This window comes from Lissotriton helveticus, chromosome 5_1 (genome assembly GCF_964261635.1).
Source record: "Lissotriton helveticus chromosome 5_1, aLisHel1.1, whole genome shotgun sequence".
In the NCBI taxonomy this organism is placed as follows: domain Eukaryota; kingdom Metazoa; phylum Chordata; class Amphibia; order Caudata; family Salamandridae; genus Lissotriton; species Lissotriton helveticus.
In genome coordinates this window covers 2,056,568,028-2,056,593,154 of record NC_136065.1, presented here as the reverse complement: position 1 = coordinate 2,056,593,154, position 25,127 = coordinate 2,056,568,028, and the positions used below count along the sequence as shown (strand labels likewise).

The 25,127-nt window shown below is 45.2% G+C and overlaps 1 protein-coding gene and 1 long non-coding RNA gene across 4 annotated transcripts in view; one reads left to right on the top strand and one right to left on the bottom strand.

Annotated features, from left to right (window-relative positions):
• Positions 1-25,127, bottom strand: part of LOC144756284 (uncharacterized) — a 540,171-nt gene that overhangs the window by 144,678 nt on the left and 370,366 nt on the right. The gene's annotated exons all lie outside the window — the stretch shown is intronic.
• Positions 1,849-25,127, top strand: part of LOC144756283 (uncharacterized) — a 362,112-nt gene continuing 338,833 nt past the window's right edge. Inside the window, exon 1 of the mRNA XM_078645944.1 lies at positions 1,849-2,006. Coding sequence (XP_078502070.1) covers positions 1,893-2,006 — 114 coding nt within the window. The 5' untranslated portion in view covers positions 1,849-1,892. The remainder of the gene's footprint in view (positions 2,007-25,127) is intronic.

Here is a 25,127-nt window from a genome sequence, read left to right as displayed (position 1 = left end):
CAAATAATTTTTTATGTTTGTGTATTATGTATTTTTAACTATAAACTAAGTGTTATAGATTGTTTGATGTTTTTAAGAAATATATGTAATTTATATGTGTGTGCTTTTATGAGTGTACAACTCGAATAAAGCTTTTTCAATCAATCAATCAACTTAAGAGTCCACACACTAGAGAAGATACGACCAGGCATAAAACATTAGCTCTGCAGGTGGGCACAGCTTTCGCAAGGCAGGAGTTCTGACCCTAAAAAGGAAAGAGGAATAATGAGATACATCTCTGGACCACAACTGAAATATGGGTGGACTCACCTGATGCATCACTGTACTGTGACAAATATATGGGGTGAGGTTGAATACCAGACACACCTATAGATCCCGCTGGTACATGGGGGGAGGGGTCCTTAGATCTCATCAGCCAATCATAAGTTGTGGTTGAGATTGTCAACTACATTTCTGAAGAACATATGACTAATCTTCAGACCCACTTTAGAAAAAATGGAAGATCTCACCAGACACATCAGTGGGCCACCATGCGGAAGTGGAGGGCATCGCTAGGTTTAATGCTGGATCTCTAGACTCCTCTGAGAAATATTGAGGGCCCCACCAGACACCTTACTAGAATTCTGGACTCCATGAAAAATGTAGATATTCTAACACTTTACAGGATTTCGGGGCCCCCTGAAAATTCTGGAGGGTCCCACCAAATGCATTGCTGGATCTCTGGATTATCCTGAGAAATGTAATGGGCCTCGCCAAACACCATGCTGGTTCTTTTGTTTCTTTTAAAAAATGTTGAGGGACTCATCCAATACATTGCTGGATCTTTGGACTCTCATGACAAATGTGGGGGAACTCACTAAAACAATTGGTGGGTCTCTGGACTCTCCTGAGAAATTGGAATGTATTATCAGACACTTTACTAGAACTCTGTGGTTTGCAAGGATCTTGTGTGACTTTTTTCATACAACGCTGCACAAAAAGCTGCATGAGATACCAGAAAGAGACTAGCTCAAGCAGAAAATGTATCTATGGGAGACATTTTAAGTGCAAGCCAGACTAATGTGAGCAAAAATTACAAAAAAACAAATAGGACAAAATCTGTAAATTTCACCTAATGCAAAATTCATTCTCTGGTCCCCCGTGAGAAATATAGACAGTCTCACTTTGCTAGATCTTTGGACCGTGTAGGGTCTCACTCTGGACCAGCCCGAGATGGCCTGTGTCAGGCACATGGCTGGATCACATTGCTGCAAATATGGTTAGCTGCCCCATCAGGATTTATCGGCCACTCGTAATGAGACCTTGTGCAACACTATATATGTGATTAGGGCCTCATTTAAATCTATTTTTAGAAGTGGTCTCTAAGGCCCACCAGTGTAGTTAACGTTTTGGCCAGTTTCAGTGCATAACATGTCTACCCCCTCTCCACAAGTCCACCTCCAGCCACAACAGGTCACAATGCATTGGGCATATTACAGTCCTGCATTAGTGTCTGGCAGAGTGTCTGTCTGTCTGTCTGTGCTGGGGTCTATAGGAAGTAGGAATCCAGATTCAGAAATAGAAAATAGACGCACAAGAAGTCATGTGGGTCTGTAGATTATTCTATAGAAGGTGTCCACATTTCATGTGATGTTTCCTAACACCTTTTGCAACTCCAAACATTGCATAACTTTGTTTAAATATTCACTATCTGTCCTCCTGTGCTCCCGTCCAAATTATTTTCTGCCACTGTTTAGATCCAATTTAATATTTAACACTGATCCCCCATCTGTGTCCTCAGATAACTGTTATTTTGGGTTCACAGAGTGTGGTTTGTCGGCATATTTAAGAGGGGTGTTGGGTGACACGTGAACATATTCTGCCATCAGTGAAGGGAACATACAAGCTCCAAGATGATGCTCCTGTCCTGCGTAACTCTCTTCCTCGCTGCCTTCGCCCCCTTTGTCCACTTGCACCCACATTGTCTGAATGAGAAAACTCACCTGCTCCCTGCCAAGCTAAGTGAGGTAAGTGTCCGAGCCCCACCTGCGCTTCCCCACACAACTGGGGGATACGCAGGGACATTGTAAGGATTTTGGGGGCCCTGGGCCAAACATTTTTTTTTTGGGGGGGGGGGGGGGGGGGCTGTTCCTAACAGCTTTGGATTTGTGGTCCAGTTTCAACTCTTTCATGCTATGGCCACGTCACTGATAGTGCACAGGCACACTGGCCCAAATTCTAACATTGTTTAAACATAATAATCAGGGATAGTGACGTTTTCAATATTGTAACACAGCAACGGCTCATTTATATAACTGCAAATAATCTCCTACACCCTCAAATGTCAGGTCCTATTTTGATCTAATAGAAACGTGTTTATGGCTGTTGCATGAAATTGACATAACCTTCCTCTGCAAATGTCTCTAATAGATTCTCACGCATCACACACATTAAAAAGAAATTAAAGGGAAACTGTATTTGGAACAATCTGTTTACGAATCATTCAAGGTCAACAGGGCAAGACTCTCTGCAGAGCAGAGCTGGTTCTTCCAGCGGGGCTTGAAAGGCTGGGTGGGGCCCTGGGCTGGGTCCCACCTTGCCCGTGCCTTAAACTGCCTGTCGGGGTACGATGGCCAAGAATGTGGGGTCTACGTAACGCTGGTTGTATCAAATCGTTAACAGGGCCCATTTCCACTCAATTCATGACAAATACTTAAGTCTTGGCACAATATCGCATTTACCCATTTTCTATGTTGTTCATTAGGCAAGTAGTGCTTACATCGCATGTATTGTCATCAAAGGATGAGAGTGGGCCATGGTATTTCATGGATACTCACTCTCTGGTACCCCCTGCACTACCCTTGCAGCCCATCACTGGTGGTGAAAAGAAAAGAACAGGCAGAGCAGCAGGGTACAGCAGGGCTCCCCTCTTCACAGAACAGGCACAGTAGAAGCAAAACAAGATTTCCATCTCCCTAGAAAATAGCAGCAGTGCAGCATTCTCTTCCATGCATACCAGAAAAACCATGACAGAGTAAGAGTTCCTTCCATGCATAATAGGTACAGCACAGCAGTGCAATATTCTTTTTCATACGTAACAAATGCAGCACAGCAGTGCATCTGTTATGCATTGACTCTCGTCAATGCATAACAGATACAGCAGGGCAGTGTAAGATTCCCTCCTTTGCATAACAGACACAGTACAGGAGGGTATGATTTACTCCCACGCATAACAGATACAGCACGGCAGAGTAAGATTTCCTCCAATGCATACCAGATACAGCACAGCAGGGTTAGATTATTCCCTTCCATGCATAACAGATACAGCACCGCAGGGGAATATTCCCACCCATGCATAAAAGATACAGCACGGCAGGGTAAGATTCCTTCCCATGCCTAATAGATACAGCACAGCAGTGTAAGATTCTCTCCTATGCTTAACAGATACAGCACCGCAGGGGAATATTCCCACCCATGCATAAAAGATACAGCACGGCAAGGTAAGATTCCATCCCATGCATAACAGATACAACATAGCAGGGTAAAATTCTCTCCCATGCATAACAGATACAGCACGGCAGAGTAAGAATCCCTCCCATGCATAACAGATACAGCACAGCAGGGTAAGATTCCTTCCCATGCATAATAGATACAGCATAGCAGTGTAAGATTCCCTCCTATGCATAACAGATACTGCACTGCAGGGTAAGATTCCCTCCAATACATTACAGATACAGCATGGCAAGGTAAAATTCCCTCCCATGCATAACAGATAAAGCACAGCAAGGTAAGATTCCCTCCCATGCATAATAGATACAGAACAGCAGTGAAAGATTCTTTCTCATACATAACAAATGCAGCACAGCAGTGTAAGATTCTCTTCAATGCATAGCAGATAGAGCACAGCAGTGCAAGATTCCCTTCAATGCATAACAGATACAGCACAGCACAGCAGTGCAAGATTCCCTTCAATGCATAACAGATACAGCACAGCAGTGCAAGATTCCCTCCCATGCATAACAGATACAGCACAGCAGGGTATGTGTATTCCTTCCCATGCAAGACAGATACAGCAGGGCAGTGTAAAATGCCCTTCTATGCATAACAGACACAGCACAGGAGGGTAAGATTCCCTCCCATACATAACGGATACAGCACGGCAGAGTAAGATTCCCTCCAATGCATAGCAGATACAGCACAACAGGGTAGGATTAGTCCCTCCCATGTATAGCAGATGCAGCACAAAAGGGTAAGATTATTCCCTCCCATGCATAACAAATACAGCAAAGCAGGGTAAGATTCTCTCCCATGCATAACGGATACAGCAGTGCAGAGTAAGATTCCCTCCCATGCATAACAGATACAGCACTGCAGGGAAAGATTTCCTCCCATGCATAAAATATACAGCAAAGCAGGGTAAGAGTATTCCTTCCCATGCATAACAGACACAGCAGGGCAGTGTAAGATTCCCTCCTATGAATAACAGATACAGCACAACAGGGTAAGATTATTCACTCCCATGCATAACAGATACAGCATGGCAGGATAAGATTCCCTCTTATGCAGAACAGGTACAATGCTCCAGTGTAAGATTCCCTCCCATGCATAACAGATACAGCGTGGCAGAGTAAGATTTCCTCCCATGCATAACAGATACAGCATAGCAGTGCAAGATTCCCTTCCATGCATAACAGATACAACACGACAGGGTAAGATTCCCTCCCATGCATAACAGACAGCATAGCACTGCAAGATTCCCTTCCATGCATAAGAGCTACAATGCAGCTGTGTAAAATTCCCTCCTGTAAATAACAGAAACAGCACAGTGGATGTAAAGCAATCCCTTTTCTCTCATACAAAGGCAAGTGGTATGTGGCCTCTACATAGACCTCTGGAGTAGATGATTAATCCACTGAGATGGATATAAAAATGGATGAGTGAGTGAATATGCTTGTGCTACCATTACCTTTGCTCGGTGCTATCACTCTGTTTCATGACTCTGCTGTCAATCACGACCAGTAGAGTTCAATCCTTGCATCTGTATTCCAAACAGGAATCAGTTTTTAGAGAAGCACATTTCCATCAGAGAGATAGGTGCTGCTTTAAAACACACTTTTCTTGTTTGGGAAAACAAAGGCGGGAGCAGGCCATGGTCGACAGCCCGTTCCCCTCAAAGCTGATAGACACAAGGTCCAAAAGGAAAGCTGCCCATGCTGACTGCTTTCATATTGCCATTCAGTCAATAACCCTACTGGGAGTCGGTAACTGATCAAAGGTTGCAATCACACATTGTGGTCACAAACCACTGATACATATATTGGTGACTCATAAAGAGAGGGGCTCCTTTTGCATTCTTCCATATTTGCTATTTGGAAATGGCCGTAAAAACCCTTTTACCAGTCTGAGAGACTTTTCCAGTTCACAAAAGGAGTTTTGCTCCTTGTAAATAGCGATTTTAGAGTCTCAACCCTTGTGATTTCGTTAAATTGCAGGCCTAGCGATCACAAAATACCTTTCGACATCAGGCCCAAAATGTTTCAAAATGTAAAAACAGAAGAATGCTTCATTATTCTCTCCCTTTTCTTTAAGCCTTCTGGTCTCAGTATTTCCCCTCTCTCTAAACAGATATTCCCCTCTCTGTCACCATCTATTCCTCTTGGTCTCCATTCTCTGTTGCTATCCAATTTCTAGCACCTTCCCTTTTTCTTGTATTCATTCTCACTCCATCCCTCCCCTCCTTGGAGTCCTGTTCCCTCTCTGGCTTTCATTTTTCTCTCATCTCAATCTCTTATGGTCAGGCACCAAAGACCAACTTTCCCACTCACCCACCTCCAGCCCTCAGGTTTGTGACTCTCCAAGAATTTTCATCTTTAGTCAGTAAACATAGGGAAATCCCAAAACACTCATGTCGCCAGATTCATGCTCTCTATTGCCCTATCATTTGTTCACTTGCCCAAAGTGCTCTGATGCAACAACTGTGTGGATAGAAGTGTTTTAATAAAGGCGAAAGTAAAAACAAATACAAATATTCCTATTGTTTCACTTTTTTTCTCTATTCACCCTCTCACTCACTTCTCGCAAACTCTTCTCGCATGCATCTCTCAAACTCTTCTCTCCCACTCACTCTCACCGTAGTCTGACACATACTCTTCATCGCTGATCTCATATTCCCCACTGCTTCACTCCCTATCACCTTCTTTCCTTCTTTCTTTGTTGTGCTTATTTCTCCCTGTACTCCAACAAGGGCCAGGGCAAAGATTTCTTCAACCCTACCCTAGATGAAAGCACATTTTATCTGTAGTGCCCACTGTAGGAATGGCCTCACATTTGCTGGTCAATTTTTATTTTCCAGAAGCCTATGATCAATACATCACACAAAAATCACTGAACTAGTTGTATTGACCACCAACCTTCCTGATGTGATCAGGAGCTCAAGACTGCTGAATATACACAGATCTCAGCAGTCAAGTAATTTATACACTGAGGTTTCGAGTGAATTTGAAATGAATCTGCGGGGACACATACCTAACCGTGGAAGAAAGGAGGTTTGCTGGAAGCGCCCTTACCCGTGACTTTTTGGCGGTGTCTATCCGAGGAAGGGAGAAGCAACCTGCACCTTGCCGCACCCGCTCCGCGAGTGCCGCTGCGTCGTCGAGGGCCAGTGGAGTGTATCTTTGGGGTCCAGCCTGAGGGAAGGGCTGCGTGTGTGCCGACCAGAACGCCGCCGGGACTCCAACTCCCAGGAGCCCCTGCGGGACACTGCACACCTGGTCCGCGTTCTGGCCTGAGCCCCGCCCCTGACCACCGCACTGCTGATAACGGCGGAAAGACCAGAGACTATTGGGACACATACCTAACCGTGGAAGAAAGTAGGTTTGCTGGAAGCGCCCTTACCCGTGACTTTTTGGCGGTGTCTATCCGAGGAAGGGAGAAGCAACCTGCACCTTGCCGCACTCGCTCCGCGGGTGCCGCTGCGTCGTCGAGGGCCAGTGGAGTGTATCTTTGGGGTCCAGCCTGAGGGAAGGGCTGCTTGTGTGCCGACCAGAACGCCGCCGGGACTCCAACTCCCAGGAGCCCCTGCGGGACACTGCACACCTGGTCCGCGTTCTGGCCTGAGCCCCGCCCCTGACCACCGCACTGCTGATAACGGCGGAAAGACCAGAGACTATTCGGACACATACCTAACCGTGGAAGAAAGGAGGTTTGCTGGAAGCGCCCTTACCCGTGACTTTTTAGCGGTGTCTATCCGAGGAAGGGAGAAGCAACCTGCACCTTGCCGCACCTGCTCCGCGGGTGCCGCTGCGTCGTCGAGGGCCAGTGGAGTGTATCTTTGGGGTCCAGCCTGAGGGAAGGGCTGCGTGTGTGCCGGCCAGAACGCCGCCGGGACTCCAACTCCCAGGAGCCCCTGCGGGACACTGCACACCTGGTCCGCGTTCTGGCCTGAGCCCCGCCCCTGACCACTGCACTGCTGATAACAGCGGAAAGACCAGAGACTATTGGGACACATACCTAACCGTGGAAGAAAGGAGGTTTGCTGGAAGCGCCCTTACCCGTGACTTTTTGGCGGTGTCTATCCGAGGAAGGGAGAAGCAACCTGCACCTTGCCGCACCCGCTCCGCGGGTGCCGCTGCGTCGTCGAGGGCCAGTGGAGTGTATCTTTGGGGTCCAGCCTGAGGGAAGGGCTGCGTAGGGGCCGACCAGAACGCCGCCGGGACTCCAACTCCCAGGAGCCCCTGCGGGACACTGCACACCTGGTCCGCGTTCTGGCCTGAGCCCCACCCCTGACCACCGCGGCACTGCTTATAACGGATTGCTATACCCGCCTAGCGGGAGCAGGCGGGAGCAGGCCGGGTGAAGCCCGGGCAAAGGGCGGCCCCTCTGTGGCCCTCAGAGGCCTGAGGAGCCTGGCCTGGGCCACACACCCTGCTCGATTATCACCAGCCCATTGACTATTGGACACCAAAACTGTAAGCCTGTCGACCCGATATACTCTTACTTTTAAACCATTAGGGCTGTACTCTGATTGCCTCTGTTATTGTTGTGTATATCTTCTAATCACCAGGGCTGGTTAATATATTGTTGATACTTATAACCGCCATATTAGTGTAGTAGCAAGGTCTGTCATGAATTTTCGAGAGACCAGAAGCATGGCCGCTGTGGGAGCGAAAAAATTAACTGGCACACTTGACGATTTTATCGTTCGTACCAATGCTCTAATTGATGAGGGGATTGTTTTAATGGACAGAAGGGTGTCCCAAGATTTAGCTATGGCTAATAGATCCTCCCTAGGCCTTATTGCTCAGGCATGTACGCCTAACAATACTTTTGCCATGGTACATAATGCTGAGGATTATGACATCCCAAGTTCCCAACATGGTCTGGAGGCCACCCCCAATCTTACTTTGTTGCTAGAGGGTGGTTCAGTTAGCAATGAGTTAGATAACCCATCCATGGTTAGTGTTACAAACCAAAGGGGGTTGAAAGAGGGGGCAATTCCTAAACAAAAGGCCACTAAATCCATTACTCATAAAGGGAAGAAAGCACAAATTACCCAGAAACAGGTCACAACCCTCCCAGATCCAGTGACTGTGAACAGTAATTTGGTAGCTTGTGCTAATGACACTGGGGGGGTGCACATGGTGAGTGTTGGCCTACCATTAGGCCTCCCGGATGACAATATCGTAGATAGTAGCTTGGAGGAAATTATGGAATTAAGTGGTGAGGTAAATAACTTGGCCAAAAGTAGTCAGGATGGAAGTGGGTTAAGCATGGTAAATAATAATAATATTTTTGAAATGTTAAAGCCCTCCTTGAACCCATAGAGGTCAGGCTACGTTGTTTAGAAACTGTATTGAAAAATATTCACAAGGACATAAGTGCCCCTAGTTTTAATCTGAACAACAAGGCACCCCATGTGGCGACCACATTAAACAAGACATCTTTGGTTGATAAAAGTGTCACTGTGGCTAAAAATAAGGCGCCAAAGAATGCTGGTAATATTTCAAACCTGGGAGAAGCTAAAACAAAGACCCCTGACCTGAAACAAATACATAACCCAGCCAAGCCTAAGATAACTCCCCAAGTTAAATTCAAAGACCCCACACCTATGACCCCAAATCTGGACTCAGCCCCAAGCAATAAGGTAGAGGCCCGAAGAAATATTCACCTCCCACCTGACGCCTGTCCTTATGTAGTGATTCTGACTGGGGTTACGGAAATGTCATCATCTGAAGCAGAATCCTACCAGGCATTGAAAAATAAAGTGTGCCACTGGCTATCCAAAAACCACCCTTTACCGCCGAATATCCACAGTAATATTTTAATGGTGGAAAGAACCCCATGGGTGGGCGGAAACAGAAAAAACTTACAAGGGGATTGCATCGTGGTCACTTTTGAGAATACACAGGTGGTAGAACACATCTGTAGAGGATCTTCTAGTTATCAAGCGAATACTGTAACTGCCAGGCCTCTCTCCTATTTCTATCTACCTGTGAATCAAGTGGATAAAAGATGGAGCTGGTTAAGGGGTCCACATGAACAAAAAGTCAGACAGAGGTTGAATCCCCCATGGGTGGCGCAACCATATGGGTGGGAAGAGGGCAGTGACGATGGATGGAACTTGGTCAGGAGAAGAAGTGGTAGACCTTTCCAAGGAGGGTTCGCCTCAGGGCCTCAAAATGGTCATCCATCTCACTACCATCAGACCTCGAATGGGTATGAAAACCACTTTAATATTCCAATCGCTTATCGTTATGAGTGTTTGCCAAATATGAATTGGGTCGTTTGACAAATACAGGGCCCACCACTCAGACAGATGCAAAATATTCCTCCTATCCCACCTCAAAATGAACATAGTATTCAGGTCGTGCAGGGGTTAAACATCGACCTAACCTTGTCTACTGATCAGGGTGCTGAAGGTGGGGCCTCACTGTGCGAAAAAACGGACAAGGCACTAGGAAAGCGGGAGATAATCTTGGCAACATGGAATATCGTTGGTTTTAAGAGTAAAGTGGATGACCCCTTTTGGAGGGACTTCATAGGTACTATGGATATAGTAGCCATACAGGAGACCTGGGACACCCAAAACATACTCACAGTTGATGGTTTTACCACTTTTTCCCTACCAGCTGTCAGCTCAATGCGGGGACGGGCCAGAGGGGGCCTGATTACTTTGATATCGGCTAAAATCCCGGGCATATACACGGAAATATTCACTAATTGTCCTTATTGTTTAGGATACCCATAGGGGTTTTCATAATGTATTGGTAGTGAACTTCTATAACTCCTTTGACAGGGACCACCCACTTAGTAACCTGATGATGTTGAACTCTTTTCTGTCTGACTTTAAGGAGTCCATAGAGTCTGAATGTACCATCATATTGATGGGGGATTTTAATGTCCATGGCTGTCAGGATAAATGTCCTTCTAATGTTCTATTTGGTCCTCCGGATGAGGAAAACACTCAATTTGAACACTCTGAACAGGGCATTTTCCTGGAATCCTTGCTGGCCGAAAATGGGTTAATATTACCAAATGTGTGTGATGAGGATATTCCCACCTTCACAGGTCATGGTAGTGGGTCTGTAATTGATTATATTTTTGGAAGTAGTAGTTGTGGAGGCCAAATTACCAGTTATTCAGTTGTGCGGTCCCATTTTAGCGACCACAACCCAGTCGTATTAAAGGTTAAGAATGTAATTGTTACTAAGGAAAGTAAATTGAACTTGGTAGATAAACATGATATGCGGCTGACTGACCAAGCACGTAGAATCAAGTGGTGCAAGATAATCCCAGAGGAGTCAGGTTGCTTTTCATTTACAAGAAGCTGTTAAAAAAGAACTTGGGTCATTATTTAAGCATGACATTATTGAGCGTTCAACTGGTCCGACGCCATGGGTTTCTCCATAGTGGTAGTGGCCACAAATGACACTGAAGGATTTATACGCATATGCATTGATATGTGCCAAGCAAACAAGGAAATTGAATGAGAATGACATCCAGGTTCACATATTGCTGACATGATAATGCATTTAAATGGTGTAAAGGTTTTCTCTTGCCTTGATTGAAATAAAGGTAACATCAGTTGGAACTCAAAGAAGATTGTAGGTATATTACAACTTCTTCTACACATGTTGGTCTGTTTTGATAAAAAAGACTCCGTTTTGGTTTGTCATTGGCTGCAGAAGTTTTCCAAGACGTCATTCGTTGTGCCAAACCGCATGTTATGAATGCATTCAACTATAGCAATGACATGTTCATTTTCGGAGCTACACAGAAGGAGCATGATAAAGCTCTAACCCAAGTATGTCTCTAAATAAACAATAAACCTGTTATTTGTTAAGTGCAAACTAATTACCCCTAAGGATCTCTAGACGCTGGGGCCCACAGGAAGATTAGGTGAGCTATTGTCCAGATTGACATAGTGCTGGGCTAACCTGCCGCCGGCTTGGGGGATTGAACCGTGAGCCCCATGTTCCAGAGTCAGCTGCACTGGCTGCTGCCCCACACCTCTTACTCTTACGGACTGATGCAGGACCAACTTTGAAGGCAGACCAGTATAAGTTCCACAAGGCAAAGTTAAAATTATTTTGCCATATCTTTTCTGATGGGGGTACAAGACATGATCCTGCTAAAGTGCAAGCAGTGTCAAACGCTGATCCCCCACAAGATGCTTCTATGATACGTTAATTTCTGAGCATGGCCAGTTACTGTTCGAGATACATATAAGACTTTGCTACCATAAGTGCTCCCTTATGAGAGGTAACAAAGAAAAATGTTTCATTTAAGTGGCCACAAGAATGGGAGAGAAGTGTTAAGAAAATTGAACAAGCCATTGAAACTGCTACTGAAATGGCCTATTTCAATCCAAAGCTTCATACAGAGATTGTTGTTGACCCTAGTTATACTGGGTTAGGAGATATCCTGGCACAGTACAGAAGACACCCCCATGCTCGAAGGCATATTGTAGCATATGCCAGTAGAAGTTTGTCCCAAATAGAAATTGCTTACTCTCAACCCAGGAAAGAAAGTTTGGCCATGATATAGGCTTGTGAACATTTCCGTGTATTTCTGTATGGAAAGTCTTTTGCAATGGTAACTGATCATCAAGCTTTATTGACTATCTTTGGCAAGCCAAATGTATCCTCGCATTGAACAGTGGATACTCAGATTACAAGAGTATGATTACACCACTGTGCATCACCCAGGGAAGAATCAAAATCCTGCTGGCTACTTTTCCAGAGTGCCTATGCAAGGTCACAGTACTACATCCAAGACGGCTGAAGCCTAGATTAATTTCATTGTAAAGTAAAATACGCCAGCTGCCATATCGTTAGCCCAGATCATCACTGCCACAAGCCATAATAATGACATTCTGAAGTTGAAAGATATATTTACACATCAGTCGTGGAACCGACATGCTCGACCTCTCACCAGTAATGCTGAATACCAAAAGTAATACAACTGTAAAGATGAACTGCCTATAACTCAGGAAGGAGTTATACTGCCAGGGTTGAGAATCTTAATTCCAGAGAGTTTAAGACAGAAAATGATTGGAGTGGCTCACAAAAGACATACTGGTATTGCTGCCACCAAGAGAGCTCTACGAGATCGAGTTTGGTTTTCATATTCAGATGAGAGGGTTGAAAAGGAGCTCAAGGCCTGTCATCTATGTACCTGCCTCTCTTTAAACATTACTCAACATACTCTTACTGTTAGAAATTGGGTTTTTGGTTGGCTGGGGTATGCACCCAAGCCAGGCATAACCCACCACTCTAGTCAGGGTAAGGGAGTTACACACACAAGATAACCCCTGCTCACCTCTTTGGCAGCTTGGCAGACCAGTCAGACTTATCCCAGAGGCAATGTGTAAGGCGTTTTGCGCAACACTAGGCACATCACAAAAAGAGACTCCACACAAGGTTATATAAAAAATATCCTTTGTTTTATACACCAAAGCCATTAGACCACAATCACATAAATCATTTTTTTTCAAAAAGACTTTATTTCGGTCAACATGACCTCAAAAGTAAAATCACAAAATATAACAAATGCATTTAAAATTTACAACAATGACGATAATAAGCACGTTTGATAAAAAAGTTTCTATACAACACACTTAAAAAGAGAAATACACATCAAATTAATTTATCATAGGAGAGTGCAAAAAGCAATGGTTAGTTCATGGCAGTCTATAATGCTCCATACTCGGGAGGTGCAAATTGCTTAATAAATAAATAAATTACCTAAAAACATTTTCCTTACGGGCATACTAAAAAGGATGACCTATACTTTATCATTCTTCATACATGTTACCTGGGAAACAAAATTCTCAATACTAGGGCCTAAGGCCAACGGCAATCTTAAATTATTCTAATAGAAAGCAAGGCCTGATTTTGAAACTGTCAGGCTTGGGTACTATAATTGTTGTCCAGCTACTAATTAATTAATATAATGGAGTAATTCATATCCGGCAGGGAAAAGACCCTATGGCTCCTCACTCACGCTTTCAAGTATGTCCGGCGCGTGCAACACATAGAAAATAGGAACCCAGCGACTGAGTACACTATCGGGATACTAGTGTCATACTGCAGTATCCTGAAAGCCTCAGAACAACATCTAGTTCCTACGTTCCTACAAATCTGGACCAGCCATTGTTTCCTTGCCTTTTGGTAGGCGGGGCAGATAAACAAAGCATGCGGTATTGTCTCTTCAGTACAATCACACGCGGGGCAGTTTACACTTTGCGTATCCCCCCATTTGTAGGTAAAACATCGAAGAGGGAGGGTCCCATACCTAAACTGGAGGTATAGCTTTTTAGCCGCTGCCGGTTTAATTTCGTCTAGAACCGGCTCAAAGCTAAGCCTATCTTTAATTTCTAGAAAAGCTATAGTTTATCTACCTGTTCGGGGGCAGATATGAAGTTGAGATAGTTTGTACTCCTTGTAGTATGCCTTCAATAATTTCCTGGGATGGATGGCACAAGTGGTCTCTGAATGATCCCAAAGCTCATCCATCCCAAGACAAACTAGCCAATGTTTAATATGGGCAAACCACAGGAGTTTGCCAACCCTTCGCAGATTCAATGTTTCAATTAATTCCTCCCTGTATGGTAAAAGTTCGGGGGTAACCCAGAGGGGACGCCAGTAGAGTAAAGGTTTCAAATTTGTTATATCCGCAATTGCCATAAGGCCCAAATCTAAACGTAAAGGAATAAGCGGAGTGCTCCGTGGGAGATTTACTAGCTGTCTGAGGAAACTATTCTCTACTTGGAGAAGATTCCTTGGCTTACATGCCCCCAGAGTTCTGCACCATATAGTGCCCCTCCCCGAGCTTGTACTTTATAAATTTCGATGACCGGGCTCAATCATTTCTGGCTAGATTTACAAAAGACCGTCATGATGCCTCCTGAGGATTGCGCTAGTTTAAGAGTTGATTTTTTAACTTGAGCCCCCCACTCTATTGTTTCTGGAATTGTTATCCCTAAACAATCGAATGAGGTAACTCTTTCGAGGGGTTTGCCATTTAATGTAGATTTAGTTCTTGTACTTTTGGGGCAATTAAACGTCATAAATTTTGTTTTCTGCAGATTAATTTCCAAACCTCTTTGGCTACAGAAAAGTTCAAATTTATCAAGAACCCTCTGGATTCCCATGGGGGATTTTGACACCAACAAGGTATCGTACGCAAACATCATTGCGGATATGGGACGGGAAGCTAGTTTAGAGGCATCAAGATCTTTTTCTGTTGATAAAAAATCTATTAAACCATTGATATAAAGACTGAACAAAGTGGGGGCAAGCACGCAGCCCTGGCGTACTCCGCGCTTGATTGGTATCGGTGCAGTGAGATTCCCATCCTTACAGTACCTAATTTGCGCAAAGTTTTCCTCATGTAGCAGCTTGATAAGGTGAGTTAAGTATGTGGGGGCCCCCCGCTCATAGAGGACCGTCCAAAGTTTATCCCTAGGGACCAAATCGAAGGCTGACCGGAGGTCAACGAATATTAAATAGAGGCTGCCACCCTCCAAGGACACGGTCTTCCAGTGTAACATCTGGAGCCTAAGAATTTGGTCGATAGTGGACATTTTTTCCCTAAACCCTGCCTGAAGAAAGGTAAGTATATTCTGTTCCTCCATCCAGGATTGGAGTCTAAGGAGCACTACACGCGCGAAAACCTTTTGTGAGATGTCAATCAAGCTAATTGGCCTGTAATTATTTGGCAGGAGTGGGGAGCCTTTTTTATAGATCGGGATTATTTCAGCACCTGCCCAACTCCGGGGAATCTTCATACCCTGTAATATCACATTAAAAAGAACCCAAAAATATGGCGCCCATACAGGGGGTTCATTGCGAAAAAGATCCCCCGGACTTTTATCTAAACCCAGAGCTTTCCCGGTGCTATTTTTGCTAAAGCTCCCTTAATTTCATTTAGGCTTATGATTATATTACTTGTGACATCAGTGGCTTCTTTAGATTCTCCTAAGTCAAGAGAAAGATCATCCCCCATTGAACGGCCATCAACTGGGTCACCAACCACTACTTCTTCCTTAGAATATTGGGATTGAAAGTGTTCCCGCCATACTTCCTCTCCCAGATTAGGGTCTGCCGGTGGTCTAGGGCCAGAGCTATCAGATTGACTACTCTCCAGAATTACCTCATGCCCCTTGCTCCCAAAGCTCATCTCAAGGCCTCACACTTATCCATTTCCCATCCTTTGCCTTTTTATATGTCGTCCTGGCGAATTTAATTAACGGACGATCATTAGCCTTGATAGATGATCTCCTTCGCTGTTCCCTTTGCCAAGATTCATTAAAATGGGTGTTGGGGGGGTTAAAAAGACCCTAATGGAAGGACCTGAATACCGCTTGGTGATCTTCCCTCTTCTCTGGATAAAATACTTTGAGTCATCCTAGGATTTCTAAAATTAATTATTATGCAATCCCTGTGTATTTCCTTCTGACGTCTGCCAAGCCAACCCACCCTGTGTGTGGTTAAAATTTCATCCACGTTCTCATATCTGAAATGTCTGTTGTTTACCAGCCAGTGGACACATTTATTCTTTAGGTCCTGATGGGATTCAAATTGCTCCCTCCTGAGTTCAGGGATACCTGCAAGGATGAGAACATATGGGGTTGATGCAGGGGGGAGATTAATGACTCTTGGGGGAAAAGAGCAATTGGTGTCATATTTTGTTTTAGGAACACAACCCCCCACCTGTCTAGAATTTGCTACTGGGTGCTCGCTGGGTAAAATCAATGGGGTGGACATGTGGGTTGATTTAAAGTAACCAGGGGAGGCTTAACAATGCTGTCCCTATTGGCCTCCATTACATGTGATACCCACCTTGTGATTAAAGATAATGTTTGAATACTAGATTTAGAATGAACATTATCTGGAGCATGGTTAGGGGTGGTTTGAGGTTGTGTCCTATTCTCTACACTGGCCGAGCCATGAGGTATACCCGTCTGAATTATCCAGTCATTAAAAAGCGCAGTCACCCCTCGACCTTCTCTTGAAGGAACTTGCGTTCATCCTTTACAATATCCCTCATTTGGATCTGTAGGTCCACTATCAACTTTGTGACCCATACTGGCTGTTCACTTATAATTTCAACGTTCTCCTCTTGTTGAGTCCCCATCCCTATTTTTCCCTTATCTACAAATTGACCCTGAACCTTCTTCCTCCTTACAACTGATTTCGCCTTGGGTTTAGGTTTACTATTCCTGCCTGGTTGATCTTGTGGAGTGACCCTGGATTTGTTTTGAGTAACAACTTCATTTATTAGTAATTGGTCACTGGAAGGCTCGGACAGGGAAACCCCTAAAATTTGCGAGGATCTAAGATCAGGTGAGACAATTTCTAAATTAGGGGTCCGGGACAAACGTCTCTCGGTCTGTTCAGTTTCGGTTGTCACGGCACCAAGTGCCTTTTCTAGCATCCTATCAATGGAGGTAGGTTTTGAAGTTGGCTTAAGCGGGACCTGTTTCTTTTCCACACAAGCTCTTCTCCCCATTCTGGATATTCTGTGGCAAAATTCCCTGTTAACTCTAAAGTTTAGATAATATACAAGCACACGCTACTCAAAATAGCAGGCAATACACAGCTCGATAAATGCTTTGAGACAGAGCCAAAATAAGTACATTGGTTGTGAAAATCGAGGTAGGCAAGTAATTCTTAGTGTACTTATGTCCTGCTATTGTAACCGGGGGGGGGTTCTATACTGTACACTGGGCTAACTATAATCCCATGAAAGTCCGGGCATAACCAAAATAACTTGACGTGCCAATATTGTTGTCAACAGTACCTTGGTTTCAGTACCTCGGGCTTGGAAGTAAGAGAGCTGGCCCAGCCTGGCCTGTTCCGTGCGCTGCAGGAGGGCCGGGCCGGCTTTGAGGGCCTCCAGCGCCCTCCACTGACGTGTCGCAAACGTGCCTCACGCAGCCCCCTGGGAGTTGTAGGCACGGGGGGCTGCTAGCGCGGGTGGTCGATGGCCATTCCCCTTACGGCGGCGGCATCAAGGAGAAGGAGGAAAGTCTCCCCGGGATCAGGCAGCAGGTAAGAGCTAAACAGTGGCCGTTTTCCTCACAGCTGGGTCTCGGTGATTCAGCGCGTCACTTTGCACTAAGAAATTGTTACAACCAGCCATAAATCAGAAATCACTTTGCCCTAGGGCAATGGTCATAAACATAACAGTTAGTGCACGTCTAAGTTGCACATGTCAAAGAAAACATCATAAAAACAACACTCTACATCAGTGTTTCCCAAACTGTGGTCCGCGGACCCCCAGGGGTCCGTGACACATTCCCAGGGGGTCCGCAGGCAGCAGTTTTAAAAGCACTTCAAAGTTCCTTCTATAATTAGCAGTTTTTAAGCAACAATAAATGTGTCAAGATACCAGTGATTAATGTACCTGCTTGAGAGAGATGAGAGTTTTGTCCCGTGACAACTTTGAGTTATCTAATGTAGCACAGAGGGATAATATGCCTACTGCAAAGAACGTGTACCATGCATTTTTGAAAAACAGTATTTTATGTGCATAGGTGAGTGGGTTACTGCTTATGTCACAGAGATTCTTTTGTTACTGTGCAGTTCATAAGTGACAACCGTAATCTAGCACAGTGAGCTGTAAACTTTCATGCAAACTGCATGGTACAAGTTAGTAGCTTATGTTTTTCCCAGTCTTTCATTATTCTGATGCGCCAAAAAAGGTTTATTTGGGTGAAAATACATTTTTACTTTTAAAGTCAATGCTTACTAATTTGTTATGTTCGGAATCCCAAGTTTGTGCTTCTCCAGACCAAGCAATCTTTAAAAATGCCTACCTGTGTGAATGACATGTGAATCCTACAACTTGTAGTCCCCTTTGCCTTATGTAACATTTGGTTTACACTGATTTACACGTATGATTCATTGTCTCTGTGTGTGTGATGTAAAGTGCTCTGACATCCTACAATGGTACAAGAGATGCTATAAAACAAATGAAATACATGTGACAACTGGGGCTATGGAGAGATGAGAGGCACTGTTGGAGGGTGATAATAAGAGAACCTTTGAAGAACCCCAACAAAGATTGTCGTATCCTGGTGCATAGTAAGGACTTCATTTACTATTCGGTAAAGGCTAATACAATTCAATACATAATGATACATGTGTTTTAGACTGCACCATTGTTTCCTAAATTTCTTAGGGGGAGAGCCTCCCAAAGCCCCCTTTGTATTAGTCAGGCTCACCACACTGCACTTGGTGTGCACCGTATGGGGACTGGTCTGAAAACACTTGCCGGGGCTGCTTTGGGTTTCCAGTCTGGCCCTGGCAGGAGCAGACGCCTCGTACTGCGAAATAAAACCAACCATTTAAAAGTTAGTCACAGAGATGCAGCACCAACCTCCCATTAAAATGTTCAGTTTTTTTCAAATTCTTTTAATATAAAATACTAAGGGGGATATTTACAACAGAAGTGGCGGAGCGTGTCGTTAGCCTCCTTGGCTTAACAACACGGTCCGCCACTTCAGAAACGCAAGACTGCACCATATTTACAAGAATATGGTACAGCCCTGCATTTCCTACCATGCTGGCGGTACACTTAGCAGTATAGCCGCAATGCAGGCACCCTTGCACCATAGTGCAAGGGTGTCTGCGTGCAGGGGAAGATTTTTATGTACAGGAAGGTCCCCCTTCCTGCACATAGACAATCTTGAAATGCAGTTTTGTTACTTCTATGTGTGCTGCTTAATGCAGCACACATGGAAGTTACCAAATACCATTTTTTTTAAAGATTGTTAATCTGCAGGAAGTGTCACCTTCCTGAAAATAAACAATCCAACGCGTTTTGCTTGTTCCATATGTGCTACACAAGGCAGCACACATGGAAAAAGCAAAATCGAGGAGAAATAAAGCATTTCTCCTTGTTTAGCGAAGTTAAGACCTGGTTTTCCCTGCTCTTACTTTTGGCGCTGCCTCCTATTTACGCTGCCCTTGTAAATAGAGGGTAGCATCAAAATCAATGGGTGTTGTGGTAGAACGCCCACCCTTTCACGCTAAACATTGCGTGAAAGGGGACCTTATTTACAAAGCAGTGTTAAGCCATGTTAAGAGTCTTAACACTGCCTTGTAAATAAGGTGAAGCCCCTATCACCACGGGATCGTCCCAAAAAGTGACGTTCCCATGGCGATAGGGGCTTGTAAATATGCCCCTGAAATTCTTAGTAATTTGAGTATTTGTTTTGTGTGCACATGTGTGTTTATTTTTTTCGAATTACTGTTTTAATGTTTGAAATTTAAATCATACAAATTGCTTGGGGGTGCCCGGCTTCCAGTCGTGACTCCATGGGGGTCCTCAGGAGTCAAAAGTTTGGGAACCACTGCTCTACATCACAGGTCTTCAAACTGTGGGGCGCGCCCCCCTGGGGGGGCGTGGATGGGTTCCCAGGGGGTCGCAATAGCCTCTGGAAGTACATGTAAATGAAGACGCCTGGAAGTGCAGCGTTGTTTATTTTCTGCATTTCCAGGCTGTCTTAATTTACACCGAAGCCCTCAAAGTGCCTGGGGCCAGAGGTCAGTGGGTGTGCTGCTGGGGGCTCGGCGGGCAGTGTCTGGAGTCTTATTAAGACTCCAGCACGCCTGAGTTTTTCACAGGTCTTTAAAGACCATTTGCATACCATTGGAAACTGTTTATCGAGGCTACCTTTTTTTTTCTTTTTCCATCCACCCTGGGCCCCACTCTGCCTATTCCTTACATCTCATATAAGCACTGACAATAAAGCTGCGCATTCACACTATGCAAGATGCAGGTCTGCAGACATTTTAACTAAATATGATGCAGCGCTGCATTATTCATTCATGTTGTTGGCCAGGGTCCCCTTCCTCCAAACTCACAACCCTGACTGGCAAAGGCACAGAAAACAGCTTCACAGCAGAGGCGCCCCTCTCCCCCAGAACCGAGATTCTCCCTGCAGTGCCTCCTTTCAAAAGCTGCATCCACTTGGTTCTGTTCAGGGTCAAATCTCCATGTTAATAGCCATTGACCCCGGCAAGCAAGCAGGCAGAGAAAGAAAACACGCAGAAAACTTTGCATATCTCCTCCTCCATGCCAGAACAATCACTAATCGAAAAAAGCCCACAGCCTTTTAGTAAGAATGTCGAAGTACACTCACTGCCCCTGATTGGCAACACTGTGAAACCTGCACACTAAGGCAGTGCAGTGGGCTGGCTTGAGCAGAGGTACTGGGGCACAATTAAGAAGTAAACAGTCACTGACTCCAAGGAGACCTGGCAGACACACTGCTTGTAGCAGAACGAGAGCAAGGGAAGGGAATGCAAGGGCAGCAGAAAGGGTTAAGCCAAAACAATACATTCAACATGCACCGCATAGAAATCAGGATGCACCAGCCAAGACAAAGCTGGAGACCAAGCAGTGTAGTACTAGGGCTGACTAGATAGTACTAGTAATAAGAATGAATCCATCTGTTTTAATGGACATTTGTGTCCTGTACCAAGGCAGAAGAGCCTATGGCGTGCTCATTTTGTCGTTATGTCCAATATCATATTGTTGCTCATTTTGTCAGTCCATTAACACAGGATCAAATCACTACAGACACTAAAATATTGATTGAACTAAAATGTAAACAAACCTCTTTGGCAAAGTTAGATGTGCAGAAACATTTCTGAACACAATTTCTAAGGCCTTCTTATGCCCCTTCATTCAAAGTGGGCGTGGGGCACACATAGTGGTTAAAGGTCACAACTTTTAAACGAGCATGGGTCAAGTGACCAGAGCACACTGTGGTAGATAGAGCCATCCCACACCCTCGCCCAAATACTGTACAATACCCCAGCTCATACCTCCAGCTTCCCAGATGGAGTCACCCCAGTTCAAATCCTTAGCCGCGGGTTGGAGAGGCGACAAGAGTGCAGTGCATGACCCCACCTTACCTAGGGAGTAGTCCGAGCCCATATCTTGTCACCTGGGAGCCGCAGGGGGGCAACACTACAGCTTATGTTTCCAATGTTCCAAAGGCATAGTAGGTAGTAGGCCATATTGGCCAGCATGGGGTGGAAGGGGCAATATCCCGGAACATGACTTCTGCTTCCAAAGAAAGTATTCCCAGTCCTTTTGTGTTACCCTAGGGTAAATGTAAATTAATACTTGTATAGCGCACTACTCACCCGCAAGGGTCTCAAGGCGCTTGTACGAATACCGCTGTGGAACCCATCCTGGCTTTCCCTGTGAGGTGTCCACTCCTGGGCACCCCCAAGGTGGAGGCCAGGCATCCTTAGCATTGTGGGGGCCGTTGTGGAGATTAAGCAAGCTATTGCCCAGAGTTGCAGAGTGGGACTCCATGATTGGAATAGGCACCAAGGCGAGAATTATCAGGTCCGTGGAATTTTTTAGCTCAAGACCCGCCGAGGCGGGGAATTGAACCCTGGTCCCGGGCTAGACCTCTGCATCAGGGTCTGCCGCTCTAACCATTGAGCCACACTTCTCCACCCTTTGATTCTGTGTCCTAAAGAGATCTATCCAAGTCCATATCTGTCACCCAGTAGGGGGCGTAGTGTTGGTCGCCAATGCACACTGAACCGTGTTCCATCCCTGCACCAGAGGGAGCCAGTCTCAAGTCCCCAGAAGTGCCTCGTGGCTGAGGGGTGTTAATGCCTGCCCACATTTCACAGGTGGCATTAGCAGACCTCATCTTCTGCCTGCCCACACTCTCTCTCAGAGATCCACGCTTCACAAACATCTGCCCGCCCCCCTCAGCAGAAACACAACCCAAAGCCTGGTGCCACTTACACTGCAGGCTCGAAGGGGTTGAAGCTGCCGAAGTAGGGGCTGAGCAGGGCCTTGTGCAGCATGCAGGCGCCCGGGTAAAAAAGGCAGAGGAGATAGCCTGCTACTCAGGCCTGCAGTTACCATTAGTGCAGCAGGTATAGATGCATTGAGGTCAAAGAGCGTGAGGGGCTCACAACACCCCAATTATGGGGAGCAGTTTGTTTGGGTTATCTGTTTTTGTTGATGCATTTGCTGTTTTATAAGTCTTATATTTGGTGCGGGTTATAAGCTATAAAAAAGTATAACTGAAATCATCCCATAAGCCCCGCTCCCTGCACGCAGCCATGTCCCTCCCACTCCCCCAATCCTTGCCATCAAGTTTTGGAGGGGGGCCCGACCTCAAAACATTTTGCTAGGGGGGGCTCAGAGTAAAAAAGTTTGAAGACCTCTGCTCTACATCATCACTATACATAGTAGGCAGTTTCGTAAAACGATACTTGTCATCCTATCATCGCCATATGTAAATGCCATCAATCATAACATTAGGGCAAAAAATGCTGTAGTTATAAGTTCCTATAAATCACCACATTTCATTATGAAATTCTAGGCCAATGAGCATTTCCGGGCCAAATACAGATAATACGGTACTTTAGGGATTCAAATTATGATACAGGAGCCTCTACTCTCCTTCTAGCGGAATTGCAGTAGTTTTCTGAAGCACTCCTGTTCATTCCACTTATGGCCACTTAGGACCGGCCAGGAGACACGAAATGTGGTAAACCTTCCCAACAGGCACCTCAGTCGAGGTCTCTCGCTGCCAAACTGCCCTATTCGCAAGTGTCCCCAAGATATATAATACAGCAGCTGTCCACAACCGTAAGGCACAGCTGGGAAGGGTTGCAGAGGCTCAATCCTCTAAAGGTATGTGTCAGGATTTGGCAGGGACAGACACATCCTGCCAATGTTGACAGGGAGACCTCGCTGGGTCCCCAGCAGTCAGAATACTCCCAATGGCAGTTACCCGCCAGTGCCATGCCGCTACGATGTATACAAGGCAGCACAAAAAATGAAATTATTTACAGATGATCTAATCTATCTCGAGGTAGAAACGACAAATATTAAACAAACATTCAACATGATTGAAATGTTTTCCAACTTAGGGGTGTATAAAATCAATAACAGTAAATCTGAGATCCTACTATTTAATTGCAATGACAAGATTCTACCCCAGGCCCTTCAGACCTGGGTGGCAAAAAATAACCCTGTTCTATATTTAGGTTTTTGGATCTCATATGATTTTTCACAGCTTTTCACACTTAATTATACCACAATGCATTTAGTTTAGGATGAGCTTAAATAGCTGGCATAATTTACTCCTATCTATAATGGGAAGAGCTGCATTAATAAAAATGATGATACTTCATCTCTTTATCTTTATTTTTTCAAATGTCCTCATCAAGATTCCACATAATTACTTTTTAGAAATAGATCAATTAGTGCAAATATTCATCAGGACAGGCAAGAAAGGAGAGACAAAATTAACAACATTGCAATTTAGTCCAGAAGAGGGTGGTTTAGGGCTCCCACACATTCGAAAATACTCACAAGCTGCCTTCTCAGACTGGTGTAGACGTGCAACATCAACAAACGACCGTGGGCCCAATTTTTATCTCCACCAGATGTTGTGGAAAAAATATATAGATCTAAAACCTTACATTAAAATTCCTAAGCTACCCATATGCTATAGATACAAGACAGCCCGTATAATTCATGATAGACAAGCAATTGAAGGAAGAATACCAATTTACACTTTTACATCTAGAAACTCAGCTAATACACTGCAGGGAACTGGGAGCTCCAATTGACACACAGACATTGAAAAGATGGGAAAGGTTGGGAAGCTATCAAATAAAAGATGCACAAGTTACTTACCTTCGGTAACGATATATCTGTAAGAAACAGTAGTTAGTATTAGATTCCATACCTTAGAATATCCCCAGGCGTCAGACTGGATCTGGAAACATTTGCGTAGCAGTACCCTTGCGCGTCGGTAGGCATCGTCTGCCGCTCTGCGTCCGTCGTCGGCGCCGGGATGACATCGCCGAAGTATTTAGACGCCGCCCTCGCGCGCTGACGTCAGTTCTTATACACAGCTTTTCCGCACCAGAAACGCAGAGCCATGATAAAAACCAACACTGGTGCCATGAAACTAGGGCCCTGAAAGGGGATGACCTTAACCCTAGATATCGGTTCGCAGAACGGGGAGGATGGGTGGGGCGGTAAGGAATCTAATACTAACTACTGTTTCTTACAGATATATCGTTGCCGAAGGTAAGTAACTTGTGTATCTGAAAGAAACAGGTTAGTATTAGATTCCTTACCTTAGAATAGATACCCCAGGAATACCAACCCCGGTGGTGGGTCTGCGAACCAATGATCACACCAGAAAGTCATGGAGAACAGAACGGCCAAAGAAGCCATCTCTCCGGACTTAGCTGTCCAGGCAGTAGTGTCTTGCGAACGTGTGCAGCGAGGCTCACGTAGTTGCCTGACAGATGTCCTGCAAGGGGACTCCCCGGCCCAGGGCAGTAGTAGCCGCCGTGCCCCGAGTGGAATGGGCCCTCAGCCCAACAGGAGGCTCCTTTTTAGCCAAAGAATAGCATGCCTTGATGCACAAGACGACCCACAGAGAGAAGGTTCGTTTGTGCACCGCCCGTCCCTTCTTGGAGCCCACGTAACCAACAAAGAGTTGGTCATCCACCCGGAACTGGCGTGTGCGATCCAGATAGTATGAAAGCGCACGTTTTGGGTCCAGACGGTGGAGCCGCTCTTCCTCTTTTAAGGGGTGCGGAGGCGGAAAGAAGGTGGGCAAGGTGATGGAC